General features: G+C 43.3%; 1 protein-coding gene across 5 annotated transcripts in view; it reads left to right on the top strand.

Annotated features, from left to right (window-relative positions):
• USP32 (ubiquitin specific peptidase 32) overlaps nt 1-13,155 on the top strand; it is a 71,460-nt gene extending 58,305 nt beyond the window's left edge. For 3 of the 5 annotated variants that reach the window (XM_074557301.1, XM_074557297.1, XM_074557296.1), the window contains exons 19-34: nt 237-311; nt 791-929; nt 1,797-1,902; nt 2,309-2,482; nt 2,950-3,124; nt 3,736-3,887; nt 4,425-4,581; nt 4,779-4,981; nt 5,274-5,458; nt 5,812-5,898; nt 6,809-6,929; nt 7,887-8,078; nt 8,634-8,925; nt 9,339-9,748; nt 10,020-10,112; nt 10,777-13,155. In XM_074557301.1, the coding sequence (XP_074413402.1) occupies nt 237-311; nt 791-929; nt 1,797-1,902; nt 2,309-2,482; nt 2,950-3,124; nt 3,736-3,887; nt 4,425-4,581; nt 4,779-4,981; nt 5,274-5,458; nt 5,812-5,898; nt 6,809-6,929; nt 7,887-8,078; nt 8,634-8,925; nt 9,339-9,748; nt 10,020-10,112; nt 10,777-10,950 (2,735 nt within the window). In that variant the 3' untranslated portion in view covers nt 10,951-13,155. The remainder of the gene's footprint in view (nt 1-236; nt 312-790; nt 930-1,796; nt 1,903-2,308; nt 2,483-2,949; nt 3,125-3,735; nt 3,888-4,424; nt 4,582-4,778; nt 4,982-5,273; nt 5,459-5,811; nt 5,899-6,808; nt 6,930-7,886; nt 8,079-8,633; nt 8,926-9,338; nt 9,749-10,019; nt 10,113-10,776) is intronic. The other 2 variants (XM_074557299.1, XM_074557300.1) reach the window with 1 other exon arrangement.
• The last annotated feature ends 716 nt before the right edge of the window (nt 13,156-13,871 follow it).

Raw genomic sequence — 13,871 nt, 5'->3', positions numbered from 1 at the left:
CAATCCCGAGGCTGCTTCCTAAAGATGTGACTGGTGTGGTTGGAGGGATGCCAGTGTTAGAATGAGTTCCAATAATGATTAGAAACATTGAAATGAAAACTAGCAAAAATAATAGCTAGAAGTAAGCACATTTCTAATCCCAAATATTAGAAAATTTTAATTAAACCTCTTCAGCTGTGTAAGCTCTCTGGAGTAAGTAACAATTTTTAAAAGCCCCTTTTCATGTCCTTTTCTAGTTCGAAACAAAGACATGAGCTGGCCAGAGGAGATGTCTTTTATAGCAAACAGCAGCAAGATAGACAGACACAAAGGTGAGTCTCTCACAGAGTCACTGGATTATGATGAGAAGAAAAATCCCATAAAACAGCTGAAATGTTGAAACAATCCTTTTAAACACAAGTCCTGTTAACACTGAGTGAAGTCTTGGCCTTTGCATGAACTTAAGTGCTGGAAACGTGGGAGGGTGGGATTTTTTGTTTATTCCCTTGGATTTTGTAAAAGCAAGGAATAACTAAGATTTTAACAAACAAATCCAGAATTTTCAGTACCATAATTACCTGTAAATATTCTGTGTGGGTTGCACTGCTGTCTGTGGTGGATCAGATCAACAAAATACTCAATTTCTGGGAGGCAGAGTTGAGAGAGCAGATATTTTAAACATCTGCTGCATCCATGGAGTGTCATAACTGGGAGCAGGTTCCATTGAACTGCTTACTGTCAGAAGATGCTGCTACAACATTGTGAATTTTCTCATCAGCCCAACTGCTAAAATGATGATTTTTTTGCTCAGTTCCTACTGAGAAGGGAGCTACAGGCCTGAGCAACCTGGGGAACACGTGTTTCATGAACTCCAGCATCCAGTGTGTCAGCAACACACAGCCCCTGACCCGGTACTTCATCTCAGGGAGGCATCTCTACGAGCTGAACAGGTAATCCTGGGCCAGAGCAGTGGAGTTTGGTGCTGAGCATTTATTCAGGGCTGTCTGCTTCTGCAGGCTGCAATTCAGGGGGAAGGAGTTGTGGGATCTCAGCACCTCAGTCTTGAGGTGCTGAGCCACCGAGAGCACCCTTGGGGGGCTCGGGAGTCCTGGAATGTTCCAGAAGTGTCTGGTGGCTGCACTTTGATCCCACACAGGAGACGACACCTGTATGAGGACAGGAGGGTTTCACCGGGGTGAATGGTGAAGGGATTGGTTAATTAGAGGGTGAGACACAGGGTTTAGGATTTCTGTACAGGGGGGTTTAGAGAAGTAAGATGGAGGAATTGGGGCGTGTTCTGTCCTTCTTCTTCTTCTTCTTCTCCTCCATCTTCTGTGGTGATGGTGGCACTTTTGGATTGGTCATTACTAAAAGTGCACCGGTCAATAAGGGTGAAAGGTATTGGGGGAAAATGATAAATATTGTACACGTAACTTTGGGTATAAAGATAGGTGACTGTCCGGAGGGCAGCACAGTGTGCTCATGGCTGGCTGCTGAGCAGAGCTCTGTCGGGCCGAGAGAAAATCTTTTAGATAAACAATTCATAAACACCGAGACCGAAAGAAGAACTGAAGCCTCTTCTGTTCCTTTGATACGCGGCTGCCCCAAGGCCACCCCGGGCCTTTCCAGGCCCTCCAAACAGCCGAAAACCGGACAAGGAGTGATTTAAATTCAGTGTTAGCAGCTCTGCAGCAGATACTGCTTCAGAGACATGGAAACACAACCTCCTGTTGCTTGAAGCTTTTCTGCTTCCTTCAGCTCCATTCTTGAGCTGTGCTTACATTTGAGTCTGGTATTGATTCCTTTGTGATTTCCAGGACAAATCCCATAGGAATGAAAGGACACATGGCCAAGTGCTATGGGGATTTGGTGCAGGAGCTGTGGAGTGGCACCCAGAAGAACATAGCCCCCTTAAAGCTGAGGGTGAGTTATTCTGGGGTGGAAAACAAGGATTGCATGGAAAAGCAGAAATTCAGTGCACCTTTTCCTGTATTGTAGCAGTTTGGACACTCAGAGTTTTCCCTAGAAGGAGCCAGTGTTCATCAGACCTGGTGGAATCTGTGGTTATAAAGGAGTTTATGTGGTATGACACAAGTTGTGCCATAACAAGTGGCTTTTATAGCCCTTTTTAGCTACAAAAAAAGGTTCATTTTTACCTGTAAATGAGCTTTTGCTCTGAAAGCAAAGGGACTCCCTTCAGCTCTTGGCAATTGAATTTGTGTTCATTGATATATCTCATCTACAATATATTGATTTATTTTTTACTTTTTTTACATGATATTAAATAAATTTCTGCTTTTTTTTTTTTTTTTTTTTTTTTTTTTAATAGTGGACAATAGCAAAATATGCTCCAAGGTTTAATGGCTTTCAACAGCAAGACTCCCAGGAGCTTCTGGCTTTTCTCCTGGATGGGCTCCATGAGGACTTGAACAGAGTTCATGATAAGCCATATGTGGAGCTGAAGGACAGCGATGGGCGGCCGGACTGGGAGGTGGCAGCAGAGGTGGGGCTTCAAATCTTTGCCTTTGGGGCTTTTTGGGTGTTTTTTCTTCTCCTCACAGTACTAAGCTGAGAAATTGTCCATGAGGCTGCCTTTGGGACTCTAGCACCTTTTGGATCTTGTCAGAGCTGTGATTTACAGAGATAATTTCACCTTTGAGCTGAAAATTAATTTCAATTGTTGTAATAAAATTATGAAGATGATACTTGACAACAATTTTGAACAACTCAAAATTAGGGAGTATCAAAATATTTCAAGATGCCTGATGATCCCCTCAGAAATTTTAAATTGTGGCATGCCTTGATTATTGTATTGAGAACTTTACTTGTTCTGTAACTAAATTTATTAGAAATTAGGAAATAACTTTTGTGGAAATACTTTGACTCCCATAGGCCAATGAAACTTTGGAAACCAATGAAGTGGTGTCCAGTTTCTAACTTGGTATTCTATTTTTTTGTGCTTCATTTCAGGCCTGGGAAAACCATCTGAGAAGAAACAGATCCATTGTTGTAGATTTATTTCACGGGCAGCTGAAGTCACAAGTGAAATGTAAAACTTGTGGGCATATTAGTGTTAGGTTTGACCCTTTTAATTTTTTATCCTTGCCTTTGCCAATGGACAGCTACATGCACCTAGAAATCACAGGTGAGTGCTGTAAATGTGCCATTCCTCAGATAAAATCTGTAAAAGTGGAACAGCTATAAAACATCAAATTTTGTTTGTGTTACTACTTATTTACAATAATACAGTAATTTTAATATAAAAATGCAAGAATTTTCATTGAAACACAGCTAAAACAAGATAAAACCTTTAGAAACAGAAAAGGATGGTCCATTTTTAGTCTTGATTGAAGGACTTAATAGAAAATCTTTGTAAAATTGAAATTTTGAGAACTTCCCTCTCTTGTGGAGGTTGTCCTAAATCTGTCCAGAGGAAAAACAGGGGCTGGGGGTAAAACACAATATGGGTCATGAACTGTGCTCTGAGGGAGCTGTGGATTGCTGGAAAAGGGGCAAAAGGAAAGATGGTAAAAAAGTGAAACAAATTTTGAAACCATTTTTTACTGCCTGTGCAGCAAGAGACTTTCTGACATTGTGACATTGCCTGCAGACCTTAAAAATTGACTGAGAAAATGAAATAAATCATCTGTTCAAGTTGGGAAAAGATATTTTCCAATAAGTGGGGAGCTGTAATGTATTATTGTCATTAAAACCTGCCTGGGCTGCTGACCAGGGTGTTTCTTTTCCCCTTTGAAGTCATTAAATTAGATGGTACCACTCCTGTTCGATATGGGCTGAGACTGAACATGGATGAGAAGTACACAGGCTTGAAAAAGCAGCTGAGTGAACTCTGTGGCCTCAAACCAGAGCAGATTCTGCTTGCAGAGGTGCACAGCTCCAATATAAAGGTAAAAAGAAAAAAAGGTTAATTATTGCTGCAACATGCTCTGGGTGGTTTTTTTTTTTTTCCTTCTTTGTTATTTTTAACATTTAAACTTTGCTTACAAGAGCTGTGAAATAATTTAACAAAAGTATGGTAAAAAAACCAGCTTAGTTATCTCTCTAGATGAACTTTTATTTAATTCTTAAACAGTAATTTGGCTTGCTGTAAATAGATTAAAATTGATTGCTGTTGATATTTTTAGGGGAAAAAATGATCTTGAGGTGATAAATCTCAAGTTAAGGTGCTGTGATGAGACAAAGACATCAGGACCATAAGTAATGACTGGCTTACAGTGTGTGGGGATATTTCCAGGGGGATTTTTTTGCTGTAGAATTAAAGTGCTTGAAATGAGGGGCTCTGGGTGTGATTAGAGAGCACTGACAGCTCCTGCAGAGGGCCTGGGCTCCTTGACTCTCCGGGGAAGGTGTGAGGAGGCAGATGGCAGGGAGGGAGGAGCTGATAAACGCAGCTCGCAGAAGAACAGAACACATTCTGGTCCCAGATGAAGGTGTCCAGGTGCCTGAGCAGCTTTCCCTCTCTCCTGAAGAACTTCCCCCAGGACAACCAGAAGGTCCGTCTGTCCGTCAGCGGCTTCCTGTGTGCGTTTGAGATCCCCATCCCAGGCTCCCCCACCTCAGCATCCAGCCCTGTGCAGACAGGTGAGCCCAAACTCTGCTTTTCCTCTCCTTGGAGCTGCATCTGTGGAGAAGCTCAGCACCAAAGTTTCTCATTAAGCGAGGATTACAGAAATGTGCGGGTTGTGCTCGGTGTCCACACGGGATGGGAGGGGTAAAACCCTGCTCAGCTGTGGCTGCTGTGAGAATTGATAATTGATAATTGATTTGTCTGCCTGCAGAGACCTCCACTGGGCCCTCGGCCAACGGAGCCCCCACCATCCTGATGAACGGGGACATCCCCAAGCCAAGCCTGATTCCCAACGGGATGCCAAACACTGTGGTGCCATGTGGGACAGAGCGCAGCTGGACCCTCAATGGCCACGTGCCCTCGCTGTGTGACAGCCCCTGCACAGGCTACATCATTGCAGTGCACAGGAAAATGGTCAGTGCCCCTGCACACTTGGCAAGACATTTGAAAAAAGCAGATTTTTTTTTCATGTCCGCACAACAATTACACACATTTATGTGTGATCAGATAACTTCATCATCATGTCATAAAATAGAAACACTTTTCAGTACAGTATTTAATATTGGAATTAAGAGTACTTTTAATATAATTGTTGACTAATTTTAATTGCCAAGGTCTGAAATAAGTCACAAGGCCAGCAATCCAGGTGATTATTGCAGTGTCAGTTAATGTACTTCACACCTGACTCCTCCTTTTGCTCCCACAGATGAGGACAGAGCTGTATTTTCTCTCATCTCAGAAGAACAGGCCCAGTCTCTTTGGGATGCCCCTGATTGTTCCCTGCACAGTTCACACCCGGAAAAGGGACCTCTATGATGCTGTGTGGATCCAGGTTTCCAGGCTGGCCAGCCCCCTCCCTCCTCAGGAAGCCAGTAACCATGCACAGGACTGGTGAGTTGGGCACCTCAGCCTTGCAGCTGAGTTACACTGCAGTGCCTCACACTTGCTTGCAAGATTGAAAATTGTGTTCGTTTGGTTTCTCACAATAATGGCAGTAATTAAAATTAAATTCTTTTTAGTACAGTTAAATGTAGCTGCACTTAAAAGTTGGCTGTGTTCTTATCCAGTGATTGATAATTATTTATATCTGATGAATTTAAGCCACGGAAAGGCAGCTTTTAATAGTAAATTGTAACCAAAATTATCATTTTGAGGGTTTTCTTTAAGTAATCATAACAAGGCCAGTGAAGGGAGGTAATTGCAGTGAGTGCTGCTGTTTGATGTTGTGTTCTCCTCTGTTGCAGTGATGACAGCATGGGGTATCAGTACCCCTTCACCCTCAGGGTAGTTCAGAAGGATGGAAATTCTTGTGCTTGGTGTCCATGGTACAGGTAAATTGTCCTTTTTTCCATTTACAGCAGGGAATCACTCCAGCAGAAAGGTAATTTATGGTAATGGGGCTGTGGTACATTTCAGACTTCAGAGGTAATATCAAACAATAAGAATCTGGAATGTAATTTCACCAGAGCTCTCTCCAGGCAGGCTTGCTCTGCAGCACAGCTTTTATGACTTGCAGAGCTGAAAGTTCTGCTGCCACAGAAACTTTAAATTAGGAGACAGAAATGAGATTATCCAGAACCTGTTAACCCCTTACAATATTCTGTGTCTGTGTGCAGCCTTGGATGTCCACAGACCTGCATGGTCTGGGGGGATTCACACAAACCCACATTTTTAGATGTAATTCATCTGCCCCTGTGGGTTCCTTGCCATTTGAAGGGTGAGATCTAAAATGGGCAATGGGAAACTCACCCTGGAAGGATGCTTGGAATTTCCCATAAACAAAGACTTGCTAATGAAAATTCCAGACCTTTGCTGGAAGGTATTCATGGCCCAAATTAATTTTTTAAAAAGTGTTTTATAGCTCTTACAATTAGTTCTCATGGTGAAAACGAGCTGTGGAGACAGAGCAGTGGAGTTTTTGGGGTCGTAGCTGGGTTTGGTCAGCACTGGATCATAATGGAATGGACCTTAAAGATCATCCCATGCCAACCCCTGCATGGGCAGGGACACCTTGCAGGGGATCATGTGCAGATGGTGGAGCTCACCCAGCTGCTTCCCTTTCTCACTCTGGTCAAGTTTTGCATTAAAAACACAAATAACCCTGAGCATTGCTGCATAAAAATGTCTCACGCTGAAGGCGAGGCCTGGAGCTTGGAGGGTGCAGAGGAGCCAAAACAGGAGCAGAACTGAAATGTAGAAATGATTGGAGCCTGCACTGACCACAGCCAATTTGTGCCCCAGGTTCTGCCGTGGCTGCAGGATTGAGTGCTCAGAGGACAGGGCCTGTGTGGGCAATGCCTACATTGCCGTGGACTGGGACCCCACCGCGCTGCACCTGCGCTACCAGACCTCGCAGGAACGGGTAAATGCCAGCAGGAGCCTGTCACCCTAGTTTTTTAAGATTTTCTAAGCCTTCTGATGTTGACATTCCTAGAGTGAATTTTCTCACACACTTTCTGTAAATAACTCATTGTTTTACATTCCTTTATAGAAGAAGAGAGAGTTGATAAACTGTTAGTTTGACCAGTGACATTGCAGAGGTGTCAATGTCACCTTCCAATCCACTGTCACTTTTGTAAAGCTATAAATATTAGAGTCAGAGAATAAAACTTCCCTTTTTTCCCTTCACCTTAAGTAGTAGTGTACTTGTGCTCTCTCGTGTCTTTCAGCGACAGGAGCCTTTGTTCTCTGTCAGCACCTCTGAACATCACCCCCTGCAGCCCTTTGGGCTCTGTGGTGCCGCTTTTGTCCCTTCCTGTCAAACCAAAGGCAGCAATCGTGGGACAATATATTCAGGATAAATCGATGGCTTGATGTTAGGCCTCTTATGTGCTCTAATGGTGTGGAAGGGAAGCTTTTAAAGAACCACAGCAGTGCATTTGCTGTCTGTTGTGAATTGCTTTTAAGCTAGTCAAGATATATAATAATATATTACATAATACATTACAAAATATCTTAATTTGATAAATTTTCTGTAACTATAAACAGTTATGCATGTGAGTAAACCTATTTCCTCATTAAGCCAACAAAACTCATCTGAAGGTGAGCCTCTAGCTGGGTGAATCTGGAATAACTGTTCCAATTTGTGAGTGTGCTTTATGGATAATTTATAAGCAGAGCCCAAGTATAAGAACAGTGAATTATTTTTATCTGCCTCTTCATAGCTGAAATGAAATTCCTGCTAAAACTTAACCACATCTCATTTTCATCTTTAATTCTGAACAACCCAGTGAAGTTATTTGTGATACTGTGAGGAGAGCCCAGCTCTGAGCAGCGTGTGCTACATTTCCAAGTCAGAGAGAGTTTTCTCTCCTTTCAGATTGTGGAAGAACATGAAAGTGTTGAGCAAAGCCGGCGAGCCCAGGCAGAGCCCATCAACCTGGACAGCTGCCTGAGAGCCTTCACCAGCGAGGAGGAGCTGGGCGAGGATGAGATGTACTACTGCTCCAAGTGCAAGACCCACTGTCTGGCCACCAAGAAACTGGATCTCTGGAGACTTCCCCCTATTTTGGTAGGACCTTGTGTCATTTTCCTCCTCAGCAGCAAACCCAAAGCACGTTGTCCCCAAATCTGCCAAGTCGCCTCGCTGTGAATAGGATGGTTTGCTTTGTTCACACTCTGAGGTGGGGCACTGACTGAGTTTGCAGGCAAATAAAGCAAACCTCAAATCCTTCAGAGTGTTTTTAGCTGCTGCCTTGCAGGAAATGGTGGTGGTTTGTGTTCAGTGTCAGCTGCTCTGACACAGCTCATGCTCAGATGGTGACAAGATCTCCTCTCTGGTTGTGGGACACCTGCAGTTCTTATTTTTCACATTTGCTAGTTTATTCAAAACAGAGAGTGCTGATCACTGAATTGAAGCAACCTTTGCCATCATTTCCACATGAAAATATTAGTTTCATATTTTACCAGCTCGATCCCAAAATCCACACTGTCACACAGAGCATGATTTTTACTAGCTTAGATAAAATGTATATGTTTTGGGAAAAACTCTCTTTGAACAATAAAATTACTCACTGGGATGTCATTGCCTCCCTTTAATAATTTTCTCTACCATGTTTCTCCTTAGATCATCCACCTGAAAAGATTCCAGTTCGTTAACGGCCGCTGGATAAAATCCCAGAAAATTGTTAAATTTCCCAGAGAAAACTTTGACCCAAGTGCCTTTTTGGTACAAAGGGATCCGAGTCATTTCCAAAGGAAGCAGCTCACCCTGCAGGTTGAGAGCCTTCCTGAAGCACGGCCTGGCCAGGGGGACAGCAGGAAAGCAGATGTGCAGAGCAGTGGCACAGCAGGAGAAGGGGACACACTGAACAGGAGTCCATCCTCCCTGAACACTTCTGTCCTCAATAACGTCAAAGGTAGGGAATGACTGGGGAAAATTCCACTCTGTGCTGGTGTTTGGAAGGGAAAAATGGTATGTTCAAATTTTTAATGTTTGGGGGTTTTTTTTGCCAAAGCACTACGCTTGGAAATGTTCCTTAGTGAAGCTTTAGCATAAAAAATGAAAGAAAATTTAAGAAGTTGCTCAGTGACAGCAGATATTGGTACTTGTGTAAGTGGGCTGGAATTAGTGAGGCATGTGCTTCTGCATAAAATAATATAATTTCAGTTTTTAGGTGTGCACAAAGATGGGGTTTTATTTCTATATATTACTCATGAGTTGCAGGGAAATAGTGGGGTTAAATGTTTGGTTATTCAAAAAAATCACTTCAAAAAGAAATCTAAACTGTGTTTGTACTCATCTTAGTCATCTCTGTGCTTTCTGTCCCAGCATCTCCATCCTTGGGGAGGAAAAGTGGAACCAGCTGCCCCTCAAGCAAAAACAGCAGCCCCAACAGCAGCCCAAGGACTTTGGGGAGAGGCAAAGGGCGCCTGCGGCTGCCCCAGCTGGGGAAAAACAAACTGTCCAGCAGCAAGGAAAACCTGGCTGCCAGCAGGGAGAACGGTGCTGAGCACGAGCAGGGGGATGGCCTGACTAAAGGACAGGCCCTGGGGGGCAGCCAGAGCGAGCTGTACCCCGGGCAGGACAGCGAGGGGGCTCTGGCCAACGGGTACCTGTGGGAGCAGAGCTCGCTCAGCAACGGGCAGGGCGAGAACCACAGCGAGGACGACACCGCCGACGACCAAAGAGACAGAGACGACGTCTGGGTCAACCCCATCTACAACCTATATGCAATCTCGGTAGGTGCTGCTCCTCCTTGGCACGCTGCTCTGAGCAAATGCCCTCCTTGGGTTTGTGCCAGCACAGGCATCTCTAGGGAAGGAGGGCAAAAGTCAGCGCCGTAAAGTCGCTGTAAAACTGGGGGTGAATTCTGTGCCTGCTAATTTGCATGTGTGTCAAAAGTTAGTCAGCTCCAGCTGATGTCATGATGGCTCGTTCACAGATAATGAACTTGGGAATCATTTATTGGATGTTTGATCCAGGATTTCTTTCCTTCTTCCTTTTCCTCAGTGCCATTCAGGAATTATGGGAGGGGGTCATTACGTCACTTATGCCAAAAACCCGAACAACAAGTGGTACTGCTACAATGACAGCAGCTGCAAGGTAAAGCACTTCTTTTCCTCTTTATTTCACATCATTATTCTCATTATTTCAAATAATTTTTGCCTTCATTAACCAGAGCTGAATAAATTTAGAATCGGAAATTCTAGCTAAAGAAATTTTAGAATCACAGAGTGGTTTGGATTGGAAGGAACCTTAAAGTTCATCCCATTCCACTCCTCTGCTATGGGCAAGGACACCTTCCACTAACTCAAACATTTGTGGAGAGCTGTTGTTTGAAATCAGGAGCATCTCCAAAGCTGCATCAGATAAATATTAAAATTATTAGCTGAAATTGTACGTGAGGTTTTTTTCCAAGGTAACATCTGTTCATCAGCTGCTCCCACAGTTAAGGGAAGATGCTTGTTTTGTACAAAGATGTAAAAATTACTAAGAATGGAAAGCCAGGAATACATTTCCATGATGGCAGCAGTTTGTATTCAATTGGTGAATAACTCAGCTCTGACACTTCTAAGTATTTGCATTCATCACCATAAAATTGTCAGAGTTCCCAAGTAATTCATGGAGCAAGATAACAAAGAGGGGAGACAGAACAGGGGATTCCTTCTGTTGCCCCCAGTTAAAAGCACCCTTTTAGGGCAGCAGTGTGTGTCTGGAGTGCAGCAGTTGTCCCACGGGGTTTCTGTGGGTGTTTTCCCTGTGTCAGGAGTTGCACCCGGACGAGATCGACACGGACTCTGCCTACATTCTGTTCTACGAGCAGCAGGGGGTGGACTATGCCCAGTTCCTGCCCAAGATCGACGGCAAGAAGATGGCAGACACGAGCAGCATGGACGAGGACTTCGAGTCCGACTACAAGAAGTACTGTGTGCTGCAGTGAGCCTGAGCTCCTGCGCTGGGCTGGGCTGGGCTGGGCTGGGGGAGAAGCCCTGGGATGTGCCCCTGGGGAGGCCCTGACTGACCAGAGAGCAGCTTGTGGTTGTCATTGTCCCCTGTGAGCTGAAAGCACAAAAAGAGCCCCTGGTTAAGCAGTTAATATCCAGCAGTATTGTTTTGTTCTGTTTTCTCACTACATGCTCGAAACGTTTCTGATGTTGGACATCTGAGACTGCCACTGGCCTTTAAATCCAATGGTTTGAGAAGAGCCAACTAGGACCAAATAAGAGCTAAATTAAACATCCAAATAAGAGCTAAACAGAGTAGTGTAGAGTTTACCAACTGTTCTAACACCCCCCGAGGCTCTGGTTAGGTTTAAGGTAACGGGGAAAAACAATTTCTAGTGTTGTCTTTGGACAACATGATATTGCTACCTCCTTTTTCCTGCAGTTTTATTGCATTTTATTGGCAAAACAGGGAAGGCAAGAGAAGGAAAAGTGCACAAATGGAAACAAATTATTGCCATGGGGAAGAGAAGTTTCCAGTTTTGCCACCACTAATGTGTGTCAGTTGCTTTCTTTCTGTATGTTGGGAGCACAACCAAATCATCATTTGAGAGGAGATTAATTTCTACACTTGAATGGTTTTATTATACTTGTGTTTTCTCCACGTGTTGGCTGTGCAGATCAACATGTTTCAGGAATGGCTTTTCTGCCTGAAGAGTGCTGGCTCAAACTTTTTTGAGCTGCCTCAAGAAGAAACTTCAGGTTGGAGAGAGTAGTTGTGATTACACTCACGGTGTCTTAAAATGTGCACATTGCACAGAACGTTCCCAGCTTTTGGAAGGAGAGATGCTTGAGCTTATGTTTCATGACTGGTGTTGCTTTTGAAATTTGCACTTTTGAAAATGCATCAGATTCAATGGAAAGCCACGTTTGTTTGGTTTTGTTGTTGTTGTTGTAAGGGCTCTGGAGTGAATGGCTGTGAGTATCCACTGTGCATTTCCAAGGAAGAAGCTGTGGCTGTCAGGTAGCTGTCGTAGCATTCATGGATGGAGGTGTTTTTTTATTGGTTTCCTAACTCAGTTTCTTGTTTTCAAAATTTGATTGCCTTTTCAAATTATCTTCTTTTTGTTTGTTTGTTACACCAGATTATGCAAATACTTGCAATTAAACCAGACTTGCTTTCCATGCCCTTGCAACATGCTCTGTAATTCAAGGGGCTTCTTGCATGAAGGGAAGTGTGACTGAGTCTTAGCAGAGACTGGAAAAAAAGAGAGTTGGTTTTTTTTGAGCAGGCATTTCTTTAAACATTTTCAGTGTTAAATTGTTTGCATATCTGAATGAAGATAAAATTTTCACTCTTTTGGCCTTTTGTTCTTCAGCTGAGCTTAAGCAGCTTATTAATTTTGTCATGCATCATCTTCCCAGTTCTCTAGATTTTTGTACCTTCACTAACAAAACTGTTACTCACATGGTTCTCTGCCATTAATGTTTGGATTCATTTTGGGGTGTTTGACAAGAATGGCAAACCTTGGGCAGTTTCTCGTTTCCAGGAGGATCTGGGGTTTATCCATGGAGGAAATGCTGTGGCTGTCTGCCCAGGCAGAGCCCTGCCAGCCCGTGCAGGCTGTGCCTCTTTGGGGACAGCAGATCTGTTCCAAAATGAGTCTTGTCTTACCTGTCAGGTGTTGCTCCTTATCCTCTATGGTCTTTTATCTTTAAAGTGGTCTGAACATTGAGCCTAAAGAGAAGCAGACATGACTAGTGAATTTCTAGGTTAGAAGCTTTTTCAACACCCACTTGTCTACTCCTCCCTCCGCAAACTCCATGAAAAGTGAAAGATTTTCAACTGATTTACTTTAAAATGTTTTATTTAAGCAGGTAGCACAATCTACTAATGTTATTTATCTTCTGTGTTTGTTACATTGGTTGTAATTAATTTTTTAAATTAAATTAATTCAAGAATTAGTAGTAAATTTATTAAGTTAACTATTAACTACATTCACTTTGTAAATTATTGTATAAAACTTATTGACAATGCACTGACTTTAGAAAGATGTTAATGTACATAAATGCCTTGTAAATAAAATAGTGTTGATGTACTGGAATATGAGCTGTATTAAAACAAAGGTATTGGTAATTGTATATGGAGTGAACCTGTTTATCTGTAACTATATTATTCAAACAAATTAAATACTGTGGATGCAGATGAAGTGTCACTTCTTGTCAGATAATTTTTAATAACTGTTTTCCTGCTTTGAAGTGTCTGTGCTGCTTCTATGAAGCTTAAATACCTTTGTCAATCCAAAAGCTGAAGCACGGGCGGGCATCCAGCAATTCTTTACAACTTCTTCATTGTTTACAAAAGGTAAGTTGGGTATTTTGTTGATGATAATAACACTTATTACTTGAAAACAATCCATGTCAGCAGTGAAGTGATCCCTCAGGTACAGGAAGGCTTTGCTCTGTCTGGGACAGGATGTGCAGGTACCTGATGTGCAGTCCTGGTGCCTGAGGTGTCCCTGGGCAGGCAGGGACAGCCCTGCTGCCCTCCTGGCCCTGCTTTTCCCCAAGCAGGAAGTGGCTCTGGTTGAGCTGGCAACCAGAGCAAAGTCTGCACAGGGCTGATGTCAGGAGCACGCATCACCTGCCTTCTTTAGCTGGAAATGAACCATTGTTCTTTTTTTACAGCCCCTGAAGATGCTCAGTGGGTATTTAGCCAAGGATTAGCACGCAGCAGCATCCCCAGAGTGTGTCTGCAAGTGAAGCCATCTGTGGCTGGGATGGGAGGTGGTGGCACTTTCCTGGTGATAACTCTCAGAGCACTGGTCATTCTTGGTCATTCTTACTGGGTGTGGTCACCCCACGGCCTCACTGAGGTCACTTGGGCATTTTCAAGGTTGAAAATTTCATTTCAGTATAA

Source organism: Zonotrichia albicollis, chromosome 22, assembly GCF_047830755.1.
Source record: "Zonotrichia albicollis isolate bZonAlb1 chromosome 22, bZonAlb1.hap1, whole genome shotgun sequence".
Classification (NCBI taxonomy): Eukaryota; Metazoa; Chordata; class Aves; order Passeriformes; family Passerellidae; genus Zonotrichia; species Zonotrichia albicollis.
Note: the sequence above shows the minus strand (reverse complement) of the source record. Positions and strands in the feature narration are given on the sequence as shown.